The 20,594-nt window shown below is 36.4% G+C and overlaps 1 protein-coding gene across 2 annotated transcripts in view; it reads right to left on the bottom strand.

Annotated features, from left to right (window-relative positions):
• The window catches only part of ITPRID2 (ITPR interacting domain containing 2), a 38,600-nt gene extending 18,555 nt beyond the window's left edge, over positions 1-20,045 (bottom strand). Inside the window, exons 1-9 of one of the 2 annotated variants that reach the window (XM_053597044.1) lie at positions 19,476-20,045; positions 19,114-19,159; positions 15,435-15,484; positions 14,550-14,606; positions 12,372-12,411; positions 12,187-12,285; positions 10,750-10,958; positions 9,185-9,876; positions 1,603-1,675 (exon numbers count right to left, since the gene is read on the bottom strand). In XM_053597044.1, coding sequence (XP_053453019.1) covers positions 1,603-1,675; positions 9,185-9,876; positions 10,750-10,958; positions 12,187-12,285; positions 12,372-12,411; positions 14,550-14,606; positions 15,435-15,484; positions 19,114-19,159; positions 19,476-19,680 — 1,471 coding nt within the window. In that variant the 5' untranslated portion in view covers positions 19,681-20,045. The remainder of the gene's footprint in view (positions 1-1,602; positions 1,676-9,184; positions 9,877-10,749; positions 10,959-12,186; positions 12,286-12,371; positions 12,412-14,549; positions 14,607-15,434; positions 15,485-19,113; positions 19,160-19,475) is intronic. The other variant, XM_053597045.1, reaches the window with a different exon arrangement.
• Positions 20,046-20,594: the final 549 nt, after the last annotated feature.

Genomic DNA, 20,594 nt, shown 5'->3' with positions numbered 1-20,594 from the left:
AAGAAGAATGTAGATGAAACTATTTTATAAATTATATTTCTGTTTTCAGAAAAACACAGTTCTTAATAGGAAAGAGTGGAAATAAAAATGATTATATCTCTGTCCTGAACATGTAAAATGTGATTTCTAACTAAAAACTAGGAAGGTAAAGGAAACGTTAAAGTTAGAAAATAATACGGAAATTTTATTTCTCCAACAAATAAAAAAAAAGAACTCTATATACTCTACTAAAGAATATATTGTATGTCTTCTATAATAAGAAAAAATGTTGGACTTCTTTTGACAGATCTGTCAAAGGTTAGCAGGTAAAACAGACTGAGTTCGCTAAACCTCTCTGGGCTCCAGTATGTAAATATTAGACTGGATTTGAGATTAGGCAACTTTCATCAAAAGTCCTACTACAAAAGTACTATATACATATACACTAAACTTCTGAAGTAAATATGTTACTCATGATTCTAACTCTGCAGTTAGGATCAACCTAAGATATTTATGTAGCTCATTATCAAAATTTGCTAGGCTACCTTTCCAAGTGACTAAAATAGCTCATGAAATACCTTAAAAGTAATTTTACTCTTTTTTATCTCCTTTTGACACATAGCAAGCTGCTTTATCCAATGTATCCCTTGTCTTCTCATCTAAAGCAAGGACTCCTTGATGACCCCGAACTCAGGTCAGAAACACTTACATACATTTATGAACTTACAAGGGGAAGAAAATTAAATAGGAAAGCTTGTCTGTGTCTAGCCAGAATTACAGTGACCTAGTGATAGTGGAGCTCTTGTTTCTTAATCCATATTACAAAGAAAGAAAAATTATATGCAAATTCTCTCTTATGAAGTAATTTCAGAGAACAAACATGTAATTCCCATTTTAGGAACATACATGTGAATCTGTGTTTAAAAAAAAAAAAAAAACCAGAATGGTTCAGCGTGTGTAAAGTTTTAAAAATAAACAGTCCTACCTTCAGTGGTAATTTTAACTTCTTCCTCTCTCCTTTTGTCTACCTCAAAAGCTTTGCAAATTTGAGGATATGACTTTTTCTCTCTTGTTGCAAGTTAAAAGTGCAAGAATGGATTTAAAGGTTCTTTGGTCAATAATTAATAATTCAAGAGAGGAATGTTAACTACAGCACTCACCTTTGATCCACAGTTTGAATTTAATTTAACTAGGTTTACCTATTGCTGAAAAATTGGTGTTTTTTTGCTACAGGCATATTTGTATAAAAAGCCTACGAGTTATATTTAAATAATAAATGCCCAAAGATGGACAATTCAGGTATATGTTTCAATCACAACAATATAAAAGGTAGCCCTACTTCCTATATAATCCTTATGCAGAAGTGAAAAATATAGAGAGCACGCCAAGTTGTATAATAAGGTCATTACAGAATAAGCTAAATAATTAGTTCACGAGCACAAAATTCTTTAAGAACATACAAAAAATTCTACAACCAAACGATAATGAAGCATATCTACCTGTGTTCTCAATCTTTTTATACTTACAGGTGCTGCAAATACAGATACGTAAAGGCCCTTTTCCAAATAAACTCATAACACTTTGTAAGTGTGCTTGGGAATTAGTGGATATTGTTATACTTACCTCTTTTTGACTTGGTAAGACCTAGCTGGTACGTGGCTGGAACATGAGGAGCTTCTCCCTCTGTACTTTGAACCTAAAAGAAGAGTTTAAAGTAGTTAAAACTAAAAGAATCAAGGAAGAATCCTCTTGATAACCATCTATTAAACAAATCAGCCTAACAAAAAAGTCCACCAAAGCATTATGTGTGTGTGTGTGTGTGTCTAATTTAAACTTAAAGACTCCTGTCTCAAAATCATATTATAGAATGTTTCACAATTCAATTTTCTGATCTACTTTCCAGTTAACAATAGCACTCATTTGCAGCTTAGGAAGAAAAATAACTGCATATACAAGTCATTTCATTAAAAAAGGTTGCTATTAGACGAAAATTAAATCTATAAGATAAAGTTCTTCTCTAAGCACTAAAAGTAGGGTCAATCCCAGGAGAAATGCTAAATGCTCGCTGCAGCACACCAGGACTCACACACCATTGAGGCAATTACACGTGATGTTTGAAAATGGAACATTGTGCTCCCACTGCAAAATTTTCTAAAATCCCCCCAATTTTTTTTTTTTTTTGTAGAGACACAGTTTCACTTTATGGCCCTTGGTAGAGTGCCATGGCATCATACAGCTCACAGCAACCTCCAACTCCTGGGCTTAAGCGATTCTCTTGCCTCAGCCTCCCGAGTAGCTGGGACTACAGGCACCTGCCATAATGCCCGGCTATTTTTTGGTTGCAGTTCAGCCAGGGCCGGGTTTGAACCTGCCACCCTTGGTATATGGGGCCGGTGCCTTACCGAGTGAGCCACAGACGCCGCCCCCCCAATTTTTAAGTATCAAAAACTGCTCATGGATAAGACAGCTTTGTCCTGACACAAATGTTCTTTCAAGACATAACTTGGGAATGTAAGTGGAAAAGCAGGTTTCACTGCAGAACTAAAATCAGCCATAAATCCTTCCTGAAAAGTCTGTTCAAAGAAGGTATGAAACCTACAGAAGTTGTCTTTTTCTGCTTTCTTTTCTACCTGCACAGATAACAGATAATTAGAAATTTTCAGATTCCTAATCACCATTTCCACCCTGCAAATACTTGATTCTAACTAAGTAACTCCTACATGATTAAACATTTTCAGGGGTGGGTAGAAAGGTGCACCAATTTCCCTCATTTGTCTTATAATGATTAGTACTTAAATAGTTAATTACATCCTGTGAAGTAGGCAAGCTAGCTACGTCAGTCAGTCAAATGCATGAGTTTCCAATGTTGAACAAATCAGAGAGCAAAGAGCAACTAGGTTTTAGGTAAAACTCTGGTGGTTTTTGCTATGAATCTATTCAAGAATAAGAAATAACCACCATGAAATGTGAGAGTGAAATAACCATCACGAAAAACCAAAAGCTGAAAGGTTAAAGATATCATTAGCCAACTTAAAAACTGTTCTAATTTTTAGTATCTTTGTTCTATATAGTTCCATGAACCCAAGTTTACAAATCTTTTGAAAACTCAAAGCACACTGTAAGTTTTAAAACCACACCTATAAATCAGATACATAAAATACGTTCTACTATTCTTTGTCATTATTTAAAAATTGTAATATATTCTTCAAAGCAGCAGACACCAAGTTCAACAGGAAAGCCATTGTTTGTGTGCAAGGGAACAAAATGCGTTTTCTTTTTATATTCAACAAAAGGTCTATTATTAGCCTCTATTCAAGCCCAACCTTCTTCAAAGAGCTTTCTACAAACTAAATATCAACCAAATCAAAAAACTGTTAACAGAATCCAAACTCTTTATTTCTATTCTAGCAATCTCAGCTTATGCAAAGTATTATGATACACCAAATTATAATCTCTCTCTTAAAGATAGAATTATCATATATTTTAGCTCTTCAGACTTAAAAAACTCATTACAAAATAACAAATTTAATAGATGTGTATCCTCGGTGTACCATCCTTTATAGCAAAAACAAACAAAAAATCCATTCCCTCCATCTCTCCCTCAACCCCTTTTCACTACAAATTCCGTAATTAATTGTAAGAAATGAGAACTTAAAAAAAGCAGAGAATTACATTTTACTAATAAAGCTACTAAAATCATTCTTGTCACTCAGCAAAATCATAGTACCCATTTGCTGAAGAGAGAATCAGACATGCCACTGATAATGGAGGAATTTCCTACTTTATTATTGATCACAACTGCACAAAAGAAAGCAGTCAAATTCAAGACAGGATACCTCACAGAAAATTATAAAACAAATACAGACCTTAGATTTCTGTAGCACAATTTTCCCTATTCAATGGTTTCGAATTCTCAGTACAACTCTGGTCATTTGTTATAAGTTTTATTAAATTAAGAAGAATAGCCAAATAAAATTGATTAGTAATAGGTGTTCATTACATTATTTTCTCTAATCTTTAAGTTTTAAACTTTTCATAATAAAAATGGGGGAAAAACAACTCCACTGAACCAAAATGTTAAATTCTGTTGATCTCAAGTGTTTGGGGATGTAAAGATGTATGAAAGCAGCTTTAGAGTAACCCACATTTTGGGTTTTTTCATTAAAAAACATGTTTTGATAAAACAAATATTGTATCTTTCAAACCTATGTCCTGTTAACATGACAGGCAGCCACTTAGGTTTCTTTTTTAAGTTTGTTTATTTATTTATTTTGCAGTTTTTGGCCAAGGCTGGGTTTGAACCCACCACCTCCAGCATATGGGGCTGGCGCCCTACTCCATTGAGCCACAGACACCGCCCAGCGACTTCGTTTTTTTAACAGGTAACGTTTATTTTGACTAAGATGCATCTTCTCAGCACAATACCACTGCTCTACTGAACAGCAGTTTGTAGATGCTCTGATGCAGCCCTTCCTCTAAAGTTCACAGAGATACTGTATAGCTCTCATACAAGGATTATATATTAAAAGTAATTTTCAAAAAAAATCAAAACTAGAGCTTTAGAAATTATAATTCTGTCTAATTTTTAATGAGACCTCAAAAAAATTCAAAAGGGAACATTATTTTTCCAAAGTAGTACTATGGGACTGCAAAACAGATGATGAGTTCTTATAATATCAGCCAATCCGACCTCTAGCAAATAAGGTATAGTTAAAAGTAGCCAGTCTATAGAAAGAGCTGATTCAAGTCTTAACCATACTACTTATGGGATAATGCCTTCTGACAATTATCTATGATAATTATCTCAGTTCTCTTAACTGCAAAATAAAGATTAAAACTTCTACCTCCCAGTTCCTTAGGAAGATCAAATGTGACTACAAATCAAAGTACTCTGAAACAGTACAATAGTAAAGATGTATAACAGGAGATTCCTCTCTATAATCTTCTAACGACAACCCCAACCTCACCCCACTGAGAGGCACTGATATCAAAGACATTATAGCCTTCAGAAAGAGAGTGGAGAACCACTACTATAAAGCAGTATCAAATGTGAGGGGAAATGCTTTTTCATTTGAAAAGGGAGAAAATTAGAAAACAAATTAAAAGATTCTACTGTGGATGGTGGCTCATGTCTGTAAATCCTAGCATTTGGGGAGGCCAAGACCAGAGGATCATATGAGGCCAGAAGCTCAAGACCAGCCAGGGCAACATAATGACACACCATCTCCGCAAAAAATTTAAAAATTAGCTGGGAGTGGTGGTATGTGTCTGCAGTCCCGGCTACTAAGGAGGCTAGGGTGGAAGGATCACTTTAGCGTAGGAGTTTGAGGCTAAAGTGAGCTATAATCATGCTACCGCATCCCAGCCTGAGCAATAGTGCAAGACCCTGTCTCTAATGATTAAAAAATAATACACAGTGGCACATGCTGATAATCTCCACTACTTGGGAAGCTGAGGAAGGAGGATCATTTGAGCCCAGGAGTTCAAGGCTGGAGTGAGCACTGATTACACTACTGCACTCCTACTCCAGCCTGGGTAACAGAGCAAGACTCCATTTCTTTAATAAAAAAAGAGAGAGAGAAAGAGAGAGAGATTCCTTACTATGCTAGTTTATGATTCTATAATTACTTGCAAATTTTTTTCTTAAAAAATTTCTCAAATTTTTATGCAAACATACATAACAGAGTTTATTTTTACAGTCCATAAATCCTTTTTTTTCCAAAAAAAAAGGTAAGAGGTATTTTAGATATATAGCAAATAACAAAATGCAGTGATTGGTTGGGTTTTGAAGTAACACACATCTATGCATATGTCATGTGTTAAAGTTCATACTCCAGTGCACACTTACATTCAAAAAAACATACAGTTAAATTTGGAAGCCCAAAGGTACAAATTATTTGTTAAATATCTGATAGATTTGGGATAATCCCAAGATTATGTCACAAAAATAACATTAAAAAAGGCTATTAATTAAATCAATGGTAATATAAAGACAGGATTAGAAATAGTTACTAAACTTCAGTAGCTTACAAAAGATGATTATGTATACATCCAATAATAGTTACATTTAAAAATAAATTCATTTATACAGTGAGCGGACCACACAACAAATTGTTCACAGAAATACAAAGACAGAAGTCTCCTTCCCATAACACTGAAGAAGTTTTTCTCTACACCTAAAAGGTGAACAATTGGTTGAGCAGGATCATTTTGTTTGTTAATCATTCATACTACTAATCTATGACTTCAGAGTTACCATGGTGTATTCAAAATCAACCATTCAATAAGAACACAAGAGTTACCAAACCAAGTTATTAAGGATTAGAAAATTCAAATGTGGGGTTTTATAACTTTTAAACATACTATGCTTTTAAATAAACTATAAAATACTTTTTATAAGGCAAATTGACTTTTAATTGAAAATAATCGCTGGCCTTTATGTTTTTCCTTTTTTTAACACATGAAATGGCCACTTTCATTCTCCTAGACCTCAATCACTTTTCTCATTTATTTAGCTCTCTTTACACTGAAATACTTCTCCTTGCATCTAGTGACTGTCAGACCTTACCTTCAGTCTTAGACTGATTAGCTGACTTCAGGAGCACAGCCAAGTCTGCAATGCTTTTTCCTACCTATCCTCCCAAAGCATCTGGTATTCACATAATCAGTCTGAGAACTGGTTCACTGAGAGAAAAAGAGCACTAACTTATAGTTACTCACTGTTTTCACAGGAAGAAAGTTCCCAACAGGAATCAAATCTCAACCAAAAGGGGTTCAAAAGAAAAACAGTAAAACTACTTTGAATGGGATCTAAAAGTCTGCTTCAGTAAGATTGTTCTCTTCATTTGTCAATATGATTCAAATGCTTGGGAGAAGAGGAAATTAAAGCAACACATTATTTCCCTTCTTTATCCATTGTTCTACAAGCTCTCTTTAACATTCCCAAAGGGATAAAAACACAATTCTAGAAGGTTTTAAATCCATGTTTTAAATATATCTGAAGAACAAGGACTTTTTATCCTTAAAATACCTTACATTTACAATGTAGCTATGGTTGACCATGTATTTTTTATTAAAGACAAAAATCTTCCATTAGTCAGTCATCAATGTTGCACTTTAAAAAATTTTTCACAAAAAATAACGCATTACTTTCTTCATTAAGTGTTTTTGCCAGCAGAGGGAGCAAAAAATATATAAAACCTAATCATTAAAGTTAACTTGCCATCAAAGAGTACCTAGCACTTTGTTAATGTTTAAAAGATCTTGTATGGTATCTTAGACATTAAAACACACACACACATACAACTCTATAGCTTAGAATTCAGAATTCTAAATATTAAAAAAGAACTCTGACTTCTGTGAAAATACACAGTAAGAGGGCTGTTCAACTGGAGTCACCAATATCAGATTCAGATTTGCAATTACCTAACATACTTTCATTGGATTTTAATACTACACTACTGTATTAAAACAAGGAAAGTGATTTTCATATGTAACTGTCATAAAAAAGGGGCCTTAAATGAAATCAAGAATTTGTGTTTTAATTCTGAGTGCTGGGATATGTTTAGGCCAAAACAAAATCAAAAAGAAATCAAAGAGTGAAGCAGAACAAAGAGAAGTTTTAATGTAAACATTATATAGTACTTTCACACTAGGAGAAATAAATTATGCTGAAAATTATAGAAATAGGAGAAATACAGAAATATATAAAGAAACAAAAGAAAAATAAGCTCACAAGAAATCTAAAATATTCCAAAAGACTGCTCCTGTTCTTTTTATTTCATTTTTAGTAACTGAAGTACTAAAAGACTACAAAACAGCAAACAGCTATTTCAGCAATTGAAATTCTGTAATAAATAAAAAATTCCCACTAGTGTGAAAGAGACACACTCACCTAAGAGGATCCTTATGGGAAGAATCAATTATCTTGTTTCCAATTCCCTAAATTAAATAGCATGTGAAGCTAAAACTACTGTGAACTATTACTAGAATTCATTTTTTGTAATTAAATTTTAAACAGAAAAATTAAACATTATATAATGTATAGTCACAACTCTTCACCAGCACACACGTGACTCTGTTTCCTCACATGTACAGTAAGATCACGACTTTGTGCCTCACAGACTGAGATAAAGTATTTCCAGGGCCAAGAACAGTGACTACCATAGAGCAGCTGCTTGATAAACCTGCTTCCTGTCCCAGGTTATATAGCTCCAACTCCAAAGTATTAGCAAATACTATTCAAAAGCAGTTTTAGTTGAGCCTCACCAAAATATTTTTATACTGTCCATTTGAAAATTTATAGTATAGAGCAGGAACCTCTCTGGGATACCAGAATTAACCAAACATTGGTCTTCTGGGCTTGCAAACACCCTATTCGGTGGCCTCTCAAATTTCCTTGAAGGTTCCCTACCCTCCCTTTCCAGTGTGTATCATCTTCTTGTTCTTTCCAGTCACGGACCAACACTCATCCTGAAAGCCTTCATCACACTCCTTACCACTGATGCTTTTTTTTTTTTTGTAGAGACAAGAGTTTCACTTTATGACCCTAGGTAGAGTGCCATGGCATCACATAGCTCACAGCAACCTCCAACTCTTAGGCTCGAGTGATTCTCTTGCCTCAGCCTCCCAAGTAGCTGGGACTATAGGTGCCCGCCACAACACCCGGCTATTTTTTTTTTTTTTTTTTGTTTTTGCAGTTCGGCCGGGGCCGGGTTTGAACCCGCCACCCTCGGTATATGGGCCTGGCACCCTACCGACTGAGCCACAGGTGCTGCCCACTCCTTACCACTGATATCATTAAGATCTCCGGAGGCACACAGCAACCTGTGGCCTGGGCAGAACCAAAGCCTGAGTTTTAACTATTTTGCAATACTGACTTGAATTTAAATATACTCTCTCAGGGGATATCCTCAGGGCTTTCTTGAACATCAAAATCTTATCCTAGGGGAAAAAAGGAGGGGCCAAAGTTCAAGTATCAGCTAGTAGATGACAGAAGATCTGGAGGAGCTGATGAACTGTCCCATTACTTTGACATCACATAGTCCTGGGACCAACTCGTGGTTTATAAAACATAAGCCTGGAAAGTGAAATGAATTTTTCTAGAATATAAACCTATTAGCTACCTCTCATTTTATGAACATTTTTAGTGCTTGTTTTTCCCTAGTTTATTATCTGGAACAGTCTCAGTCATTTTTTTACTTACCTCTTCCATTTCGAAGGAGTCCTTCTGCTGGGTCATTACATGTCTTATAAATGAGATTGTTGGCAGTGCACATGGCTCTTTTTCAGGTGTGGACATATGAACATTTTTTAGCTCACTGCTGTCTTCCAGCTCACCGGAAATGTTGAAATCATTAACTAAACGAGATTCTACAATACCAGATTCCTCACCCAGTTTACTCTCGTGACTTTGAGTTTGACTTTGTTCAGTTTCAGTTTCTTGGTTAAAATTACTATTTGCTTCATCAGAAAGTCCATCAATATCAGCACTCTCCGTAACAGTTGCTGAACTACCTGAGCTTTCTTCTTTAACTGTAGCCAACATAAAAGATGAGTCTTTCTTCTTTACAATTTTCTGAGATTTTTGATCATTTTTATTGGCACTTTCTTCAATAACTGAAACATTTAGAATCTTTCCTTTTTCAATTGTTGGGGAAAGACTACTACCCTCTCCTTTCTCTGTTTTATCGACACATAAATTTAGTTTTGATAGTGTTTTCATTAAACGATTTGCAGTGTTACTTCGAGTTAAAGGTGGAGGTGAGTCTGTCTCCTTGTTAGAAGTTACTGAGGACATGCTTCCAATTCTCTGCAGGGGAGTCCCAGAGACTTGGGAATATAAAGAAGAAAATGCATTGGCCACAGTAGTAAGCACTTCAATTTGGCGAAAACGGCCTACCAAAAGGAAAAAAAAAGCATTAGTTATACATATATGTTTATATATATGTACACACATCTACTAAACATACACTATGTTAAAAATTTCAGTAAGTATATTTGGGCCACAAAGATTTTAAAACCCTATTTTTGCCTCATCTAACACTTGAACCTTCTCTACATTTATTGGGTGGGAATAAGGGAGATTTTTACTCTGTATACCCGAATTTATTACATATATTTTTAAAAGCAGAAATAAGTACAGATCCTGATGGTATGTGTAACATTGAATACAACAGAAAGAACTAGCTATTGATCTATAGCTGTGATTCTGTTTTTGAGTCGTAGACTCCATTAACACTCTTCCAAATGTTTTCCTAAGAAAATCCACATAAGTATATATTTTATACTTAACTGGGGTGGAGGGGTGGATATATAGACCTCTTAAAATTGATCCATGAACAACATAGGGAATCCTATTTTTGGAACTTTTGGTCAACAGAAAAAAGAAACAGTAAAGATATGAGTAAAATTGATTTTAGATTTACAGAAAAGCACTTGATAATGACTGACTTCATTTAGAGTCAACAAGGCCCCTCCCCTATTCTTTTCTTCCTGAACAAGAGCAGTCTGGAGATAAGGATAAAGTTCTGCAAGTAAGTTATGGTAACAATTAAATGAGTCAAGAATTGGAGAGGAGGGAAAGAATAGGTAAGTTAGCCACTATACACAGAATACATCCAGAATAAGTAAAATAATTATTGCATTAATTAACCTCATTAGTTAACTTTCTAATGCTATTCCTGAAAATGAGTACAGCTTTACAAATAAAACCATCTTGCTGTATATGTTATAATTTAAAAATAATATCCTAACACTTAAAGACCTTACTTGTTAAGGCATAATTTGGGTTTTCTACTTCCATCCGTTGCATTTGAGCACTCAGAAATACTTTAATGTCTATCCCTCTGGCAAATGATGATGAATTAAAAAATCTGGAAGGAATTTTAGAAGCAATATCTGGTTCATCACGTCCAAATCCAAGATTATAAAGAATTTCTTCAGGATCTTCCTCATAAAGTTCTAACAATTCTGAAACACTACAAAAAGAGAAAAAGAAAAGAAACATGAAAATATCAAATAAATTTAGAGTCCACATCACATTATGATAAATATATATTCTTGCTTTCCTGTGATCAAAGCTTTTTTCCACAGCTTCTGTTCTTTAAACTATTACTTACTTCACCATCTTGAGACTAGGGAGATAGACCCCTTAGAAAGTGTCCATTCTAAGCTGCCAGTGTTGGAAAAGCAAGCTCACCCTGAAGATCACTCAGAGATGCTCTAAAATGTGATTCTTTACCTTATTTTTTTTGTCATTTTAAGAGATTCCCAGTAAAGCACCTAAAACGGAGTACAGATGAGGAAAAAGGAATGAACAGATTAAAGAAGAAATGAAAAGGGAAACGCACTAGGAAGCTGGTGAACGTTGGTACTGAGCGACACTCTGGGCAACTTGAGCTTTTCTCTCTCTTTGTCCTATGAGAGGCAACTGAATTAGGAGGGACAATAAAGGTAACAACCTGATTTCAGAAAAATAAGGGAGGAGCTTACTTTCAACTTTTGTTAACAACTCAGGAAGTAGGAAGAATAAGGTATGGAGAATACACAAAGCCCTAATTCTATTAGGAATTAAACATCTATTATCCCTTCCCTCGCATACCAGTCACAACCCAAGCTGAAGAAAAGTAAAAAATTAAACATGAAACTTGAACAAGACATTTCAATTTACTTCAGAGAAATTGCTCAGATTCCAATGCAGCAATTTGGACAGTTGAGACTGCTTCCACGGGCACCTGTATTGGCTTATTTTAATACACCATATATTTTAAAGACCTTTGGCTTAACATGTTGAAAAAAATATTCTTAAATATCAAGCTTTAACTTAGAAAGTTTTATTCTGATTTTTATGTCAGCATTAACTTAGCCCCTAACAGAATGGAGAACTTGGTTCTCTATAGTTAGAAGTTATTCCACTCTGGAGTTCCTCCCTCAGGTTGTAAATAGGGCTCAAAATACTCATTTATGGATCCAACAGCATTATAAACCTACCTACTTCTTTTTATTTAATGTCAAGTTAAAAAAAAAAAAAAAGAAACAAAAAAGAAATAGTTCCTATCAGTTGTGCTGGTCCAGGAAACACTTTGGGTTACTTTTGATTCATACTATCAGTATTAAATCTAAAACAAACAAACAAAAAAAGTAGTAAGAGTGGGTCGTCTGTAACACAATGTGATATGTGATTCCACCATAATTTCAGAATTTTACCTGGAGACTGTCCCACTACTCTTCCCAGATCCAGTGGAATTCATACTTCTCCCCTTCTGATGAAACAGCAGTCTTCTCTCTTTGGCCAAGATATTACTGCTATAAACACAATCAGATTATATAAAACTGTATTCTCATTAATGATTTTCATTTTTAAAAATGAATACAACAGGACAGCTACATACCAGTTTTCAATTTGAGCATCACTTTCATGGAGGTGGTTGGCTATAGATAAAAACAGTGAACATAGAGCACAACTGTTAGTAGGACCATAAATATTCTGATAAAATAGCAAGAAAGCAAATTACCTACAATGTTATAGTTAAATGCCCATACGTCAAACTCTTGTCTTAGCTCATTAAATCTGCACTATTAAAAGTAATATACAGATAGATAAGAACCATCCCAGAGCTTTTCAAGGGTGGTTTTATTTCTTGGCAAAGTAAAACTACTTCCACTTGAGTGCTGAAAGTAAAATGATCTGTAAATAACCAATTAAATTCCTTTAACAGGTTAAAAATAAGTAATGAAGAAGACATGTAGCATACATATGTTATAGGGGGTGCTAATTATTAAATTGAAAAGCTTTTTATGGAGAATACTTCAAGAGCAAAACACGATTTAACACTAAATGCAGCAACAGTATACATTAATTTCTAATGTGGATTTTTTTTTTTTTTTTGTAGAGACAGAGTCTCACTGTACCGCCCTCGGGTAGAGTGCCGTGGCATCACACGGCTCACAGCAACCTCTAACTCTTGGGCTTATGCCATTCTCTTGCCTCAGCCTCCCGAGCAGCTGGGACTACAGGTGCCCGCCACAACGCCCAGCTATAATGTGGATTTTTTTTTAATACAACTATTTTTCATGCATATAACTTGAAAACTTCTACTCATTTCAATATACATTTTCTTTTAAAAATTGCCTTTCAAAATAAATAAATAAGAATTGCCTTTCAACTTTACCCTAAATTAAAAAAAAAGGCACTGCTAATGTCTAGAGTGAGTTACATTTATTGCATTGAACCTTTATAGACAAATGTTGAGAAAGGAATTATAGGCATATCTATTTCAGCACACTTGAATGGGATTAATTACAGACATATCTCTTTCAGCACACTTGATCGTTTTTTTCGTTTCCAAACTGCAAAGTCATGGCAATTTTTTTGCTTTGTATATCCACCACAAAGATGCCTAACACACAGCCCACAGGAAATATTTATTTAATGAATGAAAATAGCCTTGAAATACATGTAATTTTCAGTAAAACAACCCAATAGCTCCATTCTATTAGGAAATTCCTTTTAGGTCCTGGTTTCCAATAAAATTATTTAATACTATGAAACTACCAAAGCAGATATCAAAAGTACTATTTATAGAAATACTGAAGTGCATTTTAATAAGGGATTGACAACATGTTCCAACTGTACTAATTAGGAAGCGGTAAGAATAAGCTCACCCCAAAGTTTGTTCCTTGAAAACATATTGACAGAAATAATAAAAACCAATATATTCACATATTCTAAAATTTTCAATGTTAGATTTTAAATAAGTATTCTATTTTACAGAGATATTTAAAACAACAAAAGATCAAGGATATTTATCGAAGTGGATAAATTCATTCATCAACTTACAAATTTTAAAGATTTAATAAAATTCTTAATTAAAAAAATATATACATTAATAACCCAGCTCTATTACCTATTCAAACTGATAAAACTGAACTACAACCAATAAGCTATAAATTAGCTTTCAAAAATACCAGTAAAACAATTAAAAACTCTTAGTTTCACACAGTGGAAACCTGTCTTATAAATCCGCAAGAAAACATTATATAACCTGTAAAAATTTAAAAATAGCACAACTTTTAAAATACTAATGCACTCTGGAATTGGTGCCAGCACAATGGTTTCTAATTAAATGCTACTAATTCTGCTATTTCACCTTTGCCCTTTAATCTTCTAAAAATCAGTAAAAAGAGGAAAGGGGAAAAAGAGATACTAAATGCAATACGGAAAGACAAGCTACAGCTGTATGACGTGAGTCTACTTCACACTAAAAATAAGCTTCCATTTCGTTTTCTCATGTATAAATATTTAAGCTTCCTTCCTTCTTTAGGATGACTCTTCCCTCAGTTATATTACCACAGTCAGTCACAGTTCCTTTAAGCATGTAAGTCCAAGGAAGACAGACATTTCACAGTGGTTTTTTCAGAGCCATTCCTACATGTATCTAAGGCAATGGCTAGATGATTAGCTATTAAAAAAGGTACTATGCTCTGAGGATCATAACCTGAAAGCTCTCAACTTTTTCATTTTTTGTTAATTTGGAAAGTATACAAAAATATAACTCTTTCAAACATACCTTCAGCTCCCAAAGACAAATCATCTTCAAAACTTCCTCCATTTCTCAGAAGCACACCTGAAAGAAACATTTAAAAATTCAGAACATTCATTTTGTTGTTTTGTTCTTCCCAATTCCCATGTAGCTAAAACAAATTGACCAAGGAAAATATTTTATAATATGCAGTAAAATGTTTCAGACGTGAATGTAGTTTAAAATTATTCTGATTATATAATTTCAAGAAGTATACCTTTTTCCTTTATTGTAAGACTCTTGTGCAGCCATGTAAAGTTCTCAGAAGTCAATCTGTAACCTAATTTATACTCAGCATACCTCTGAAGATGTTCAATTAGATAATACATATTCCCCAAAAGTTTCACAGAAAACCAGATCCTGAAGCAATCATTTTTCTCACCTACCTCAGAAGCACAAAAGCTAGATTTTCCTGACACTGTAAATGTTTTTTATATGCCTTGCCGCTACCTGCACATTCTTGTTGTACTTTGAACTTTAGAATTCTGTCTTGCACAGGTGGTAAAATTTCAGGTGTGGCAATTTCAGTTAATGTAAGCAAAGAAACACTGCACTAAAGTTGACTCAGCTTTACTTCATTCAATACGTATTTTCCTTATATTTACATATCACATATTTAATTAGTCTTTATAATATCTAACTGGGCAATAAAAATGTTAAGTTTCACATTGTGGAAAGGTTTAGTAATTTGCTTAAATGCACCACTTTATGGTTTATAACAAGGTTTCTCCCTTTTGGCTTTTAGCTCTAAACAACAAATTTTGTAAACATGAACATCAGTTTTTATAATTCATATATGTATACTTTCGCCCAGACAGCAAATAACATAAGACCCTTATACAGAATAGATTAAGACAAGCAACTTTCTCTTACCCTTGAGTGTACTACTGCTTTGCTCATCCAGTGAGGCTCCCAAAGGTGTACTGAAACCACATAAACATATAAACCTTAGTCTCAGAAAAAGTTGCCTGGAGAGTTGTCACTATACAGCCTTACTTAAAGGATTACAGCTATGCACACTTCTAATCACAGTTTAACTCTCCTCCCAAAACACACAAGGAATGCAAGTGGATTGCATAAGTAATATTCTACTAACTAAGCAAATACCCATCGTCAAGTCAGTTCACTGGGAATGATTTAATCACATGTTTGATCTGCCAGCAATTAAGAGCACTTAAGAACAGGAATGTCAATTACAAATTACATGATTTGACAATTTCTTTGCAAAAACAAAACAAAAAAAAGAACAGAAGGACACTAGGTATTAAGAAAACGTCTGCTCCTCTCAATCCCTTCCATAGAAACAGAAAACAGAATTACGAAAAATGAATCTTCAGTAGTAACTTCATCAAATTTAAAAGTTCAGACTAATTAGCCAGAAGGCTCAACAGTTTCCTTAAACCTCACGTTAGCATCTCAGAGCACCACCTACTGCCTCCCTTGCCCAACAACGGTCTTTTCTACATAAATAAAGAAGCTTGAGATTCACTTTTCTGATTTTAAAATGAAAAATATATATAGTCTTCACTTAACTTCGAAAAGTACTAAAAAATTGGCTTGATAGCCACTACTAAAATTTTTTCACATTCTTCTAGGGCAAATAGAAATGACTTAGAAATTTCTTTTTTCAAATACAAAAGTACTCTGAATTCTCTCAAAACTTATAGTAAAGAACACATTGTTTTATTTTGAAAATTCTATTTTGTGATACAAACGTTTCTTCCTTATTCTCGTTAAAAATTCACATCAGACCTGGGATAAATCATGAAAATATATTTCAAAGAAATGTTACTAAAATGCCAATTAAAAGTTACAACTTTCTGCAAGCAAATACACAAGCAATGGCAGTTCTTTGAAAACTGGTGCTTTTGAAATGTCAAAGAATCACAAGCAATTAATAAAACCTTTAAGTTTTTGTGTATATTTTAATAATATTCTAATTTATGCCGTTAAAAGGTCATTCTTCTTTCCTGGTGGTTATTTTCTTAGATCAAAATACTATATTATTCCATCAGCAGATGTTTCTACTAGTCTACATGCTAACAGAAAATGGCAAATAAGCAGAATATAAATGGCATTCCCCTTCAACAACAAATCGCACTCTTTCTTATAGTTGCTCCTTTCCAAATTCCATCAAAATCACTACCCTTTCCTAGATGGTAACGCAAGCAATTTGTTTCCACTTAGTTAAAAAAAAAAAAGAACATAAAAATAAGGTTTCCTTTCAAAGAAAGAAAATATGGTATCTTTATTCAGAATACGGATAGCAATAAAAAAAACAGAAAATATTTAAGGACTCATCAAGGGAGAAAATGGTATCCTAAGGTCATTTGTACATAATGTACAAAATATACAGATGCCCAATTCTGGCAAGGAACTTAAATTGCTATGTTAAAAAAAAAAAAAAATACAGTTGCAACATATCCTAGCAGTTGAATCCATGTTATAGTCGACATTAAAAGACTACTTGTTCTAGCTTTCCTGGTTACAAATGAATGATGCTTTTGTATGGAATAAGTGCAATTATGGGAAACAAAAAGGAAACCTATGAGAGAAGGAACAGCAGACTACAGAATCTGCTCACATAAATCAGTATTAAGAACCAAACTTCTGGAATCTTCAGGGATGATTATGTCCTGGTAAATATCAACATTTGCCTATTCTATTTATCTTAAAAGATGAACTTATTTACTGTCCATTTGATATGATCTCTTACACAATCTTAATTTTTATGTATCATAAAGTGATTCTTTTCTTGCTTTCAATTTTTTTTACTCTTTTGAACGTACACTTCTATTTAAACAATAAAACACTATAAATTTATTCTGAATGCCAAACCTATTTTAAAACACCAAGAGTAAGAGTAAGCCAATACTGTACTTAGGAATGAGTTCAAATAAAGGATAAGATGGAAGGTTTTAGAAGATCTCAGTAAAAGTAACAAAATATCTTCTTTAGGCATATTTCTAATGAGAAACTTGAAAGATACTGGTATCGCCAGATTTAAAGGTCCTGAAGATGGTTATTTAAAAACCTCAATCTTCTGGGTTTTACACTATTTCAGTACTGTATAATGAAATGAACCAGTGGCACATATAATTCCTCTCTTTTTTTTTTGAGACAGAGTTTCACTTTGTCACCTTTGGTACAGTGCTGTGGCGTCATAAGTCACAGCAACCTCAAACTTTTGGGCTCAAGCAATTCTCCTGCCTCAACCTCCCAAATAGCTGGGATGACAGGTGCCTGCCACAATGCCCGGATACTTTTTAGAGATGAGGTCTTGCTCTGCCTTAGGCTGGTCTCGAACCTGTGAGCTCAGACAATCCACCCACCTCAGCCTCCCAAGTGCTGGGATTACAGGTGTGAGCCATGGTGCCTGGCCCCATATAATTTCTTGATCTGTGCTCTGAGTGGAACCACCTAATATCAAAGCTATTATTCTTGTAATTTGAAAATCAGAGGGTTACTCTGGGGTCCAAGGACTTGAAGTAGTATGTTTGTCTGTGCATCTTTAAAGACATGTTGCAAACATTTCATGGTACATCAGAAGGGTCTTTAACACCCCCCACCCCAAAAAGGGTAAAGATTTCTGTAGTGAAGAGTATTCAGTAAAGGTTCCAGTCAATTCATCAAAATCAGGCATTAACATAGTGGTAGCCAGGGTTTTATTACACCTGCCTTTAGGGGAGAAAAATAAACTGGCATAAATGAGAATCACTTTCAAAAAAAAGAAAACAAAGTAACTTCCCTAACTGTAGAAGCTGAAAAAGAGAAGCCTATGTTGAGAAAACAAAAATACCCTCAGAAGCCAACACCAACAAAAGTAAAAATCTACATCGTTCATATAAGATTTTACACGTAGCAAATAAATTGGAAAAAATAATTAAAAATATGAAACAAGCACCTTTTACTGCAGTCAAATTTACTTGTCAAACATTTTTCTTACCAGTTGCCAAAGCATGTAATTAAACAGACTTAGGCAGTCTGAATGCCTGTAAAGCTTTATTTCCCTTCTGTGAACTCCAGTGCCATTTGACAAATCCAAGTCCAAGAAGTAAACTACAAAAACAAACTTAGATGGTTTTAATAGCTCCCTCAACAAAATGTAGGACGAGAAATAAAATTAGAACCCATTTAATGTAGTTAAGTAAATTAAGTTCACCTAAAACTCATCCAAAAGGGCAACGATTCGATGCCAGTTATACACATGCCAAACAAAAGCAAAATAAAATGCCCTGTGAAATATGAGGATTCTTTCACATAAAAAGAGAACAAACATAATTCAGCATTATTATGTTTCAGGTTTCTGATCTTTGATGCCAACATCATGCACGGACAACCTAAGTCTTAACAACTGTCACCAAATAATCAGCAGTCACAGTACTTCCATTTCTAATCCTTTAAAGGAGGAAGCTATCCGCCGACTCTCTTTCCGGTTTATAGCTTAAGACGACCACGGGACCCACAGCGACGAGGCCCGAGTCACTCCGCTTGGCTGTGCCATCTATACGGATCTCCCTCCAGGACCCAGGCAGCGCGAGTGAGGACTCACCGGCAGTCCTTGAGCCATATGGCGATCTTCTCGTTGGGCACGTTTCCTGCGGGGAGAAGCAAGGGGACAAGCTCGTTACCGACCCCAGAGGGAGGCCGAAGGCAGGGTCACCTGGGCAATGCCAAGTGGGAAAGTCTCCCGGGGGCAAAATGCAGCCTAACACGTCTTAGAGTCCGTCAAAAAGGAAATCAGATGGCATCCAGGTGCCTATGTTGACTCTGGAGACGCCTTGCCAAGCGCGCGCGTTTAAAGGTCGGAAGCGTCCCCTCTCCCCTCGGCCTATCCAGCCCCGAGTCGCTCTCCGCAGACGCCCAGGGCGCACGAGACCTCCCCGGCCTGCGCAGCTCGCTGGGCGCACTGACCTCTCCCCGGGGCCGCCGGCAGCTTCGCGCCCGGGAGGTCCTCCTCGTCGTCCTCGTCCTCGTCCTGCGTCGTCGCCTCTGTGGACAGATCCTCCGTCTCCGACGCTTGCCAGGAGCTTCGGCACTTGGCCCAGGCCTTCCTCCTGCGACTCGCCACTTGCCACTCCAGTTCCTCCTCCGCCTCCGCCGACGACGGCCGGTCCATGGCCGCACCGGGGGCTCCGCTGCCCCAGCTGGAATCTGAGCGAGATACAGCGGCGGCGGGGACCCCCGCCCTTGCTGTCAGCGCCCGGCCGGGCAGGGGGCCCCGGGGAGCTGAAGCGGGCGCCGGAGGAGGAGGAGGAGGAGGATAGGAGGAGGAGGGGACAGGGAGGGAGGGAGGGTAGGAAGGGGAGGGAGGGGGCGGAGGGCCGGCGCTTCACATGAAGCCGGCCGGGCGCGGCGCGGGAGCGCGAGTGGCCAGAGGGAGCGCGGCTGGGAGCTAGGAGCCGAGCGCCGCCCGGCCTCCGCCCCGTCCCCCGCCCCCAGCCCAACGCGCCTGGGGCCGGCGCGGCGCGGAGTCCGCCCGCCATTCCCGCGGCGGCGCGCCACGCCCCCTTCCGGCCGGGGACGCGCGGGGCGGGGCGGGCGGGGCGGGGCCTTGGGGAGCGGAGGGGAGGGACGGGGCCCAGTGGGCCCGCCCCCCGCCACTGCCCGTGGAGCAGGCAAGATTTGTTTGTTAATCATCTTTTCTTCTCTCAACTGTTCCACCCTTGTCCAGAAATAGTAGTAAAGTTGGGAGTCTTACAGAACGCCCCAGCTTGAAAAGTGTGTGACTGGGCTCCCTGAAAGGTATTCATTGAAGAGCCTCCTGAACGTAGGATATTTAGTGTCCGAGGAATTGGGGTAAGGATGAAAGGGAGAGGCGTGATTGGTATTGCCAAAATGTCAAAACTGGAAAAGACCAAGCTTCGTGGAATGCTTTTCTACTTAAAGTTATTTATCGTGGTGTGTTCAGTACGGAAATGAACTGTGAAAGAATATTTGATCTCAAAGTTTCACGTTGAAGTTAGACATAGAGAAGTGTAGGAGCATAGAGCAAAGGATGATGGGACAGTGTAGAAAATAATTGCTTGGATT

This window comes from Nycticebus coucang, chromosome 7, assembly GCF_027406575.1.
Source record: "Nycticebus coucang isolate mNycCou1 chromosome 7, mNycCou1.pri, whole genome shotgun sequence".
Lineage (NCBI taxonomy): Eukaryota > Metazoa > Chordata > Mammalia > Primates > Lorisidae > Nycticebus > Nycticebus coucang.
Note: the sequence above shows the minus strand (reverse complement) of the source record. Positions and strands in the feature narration are given on the sequence as shown.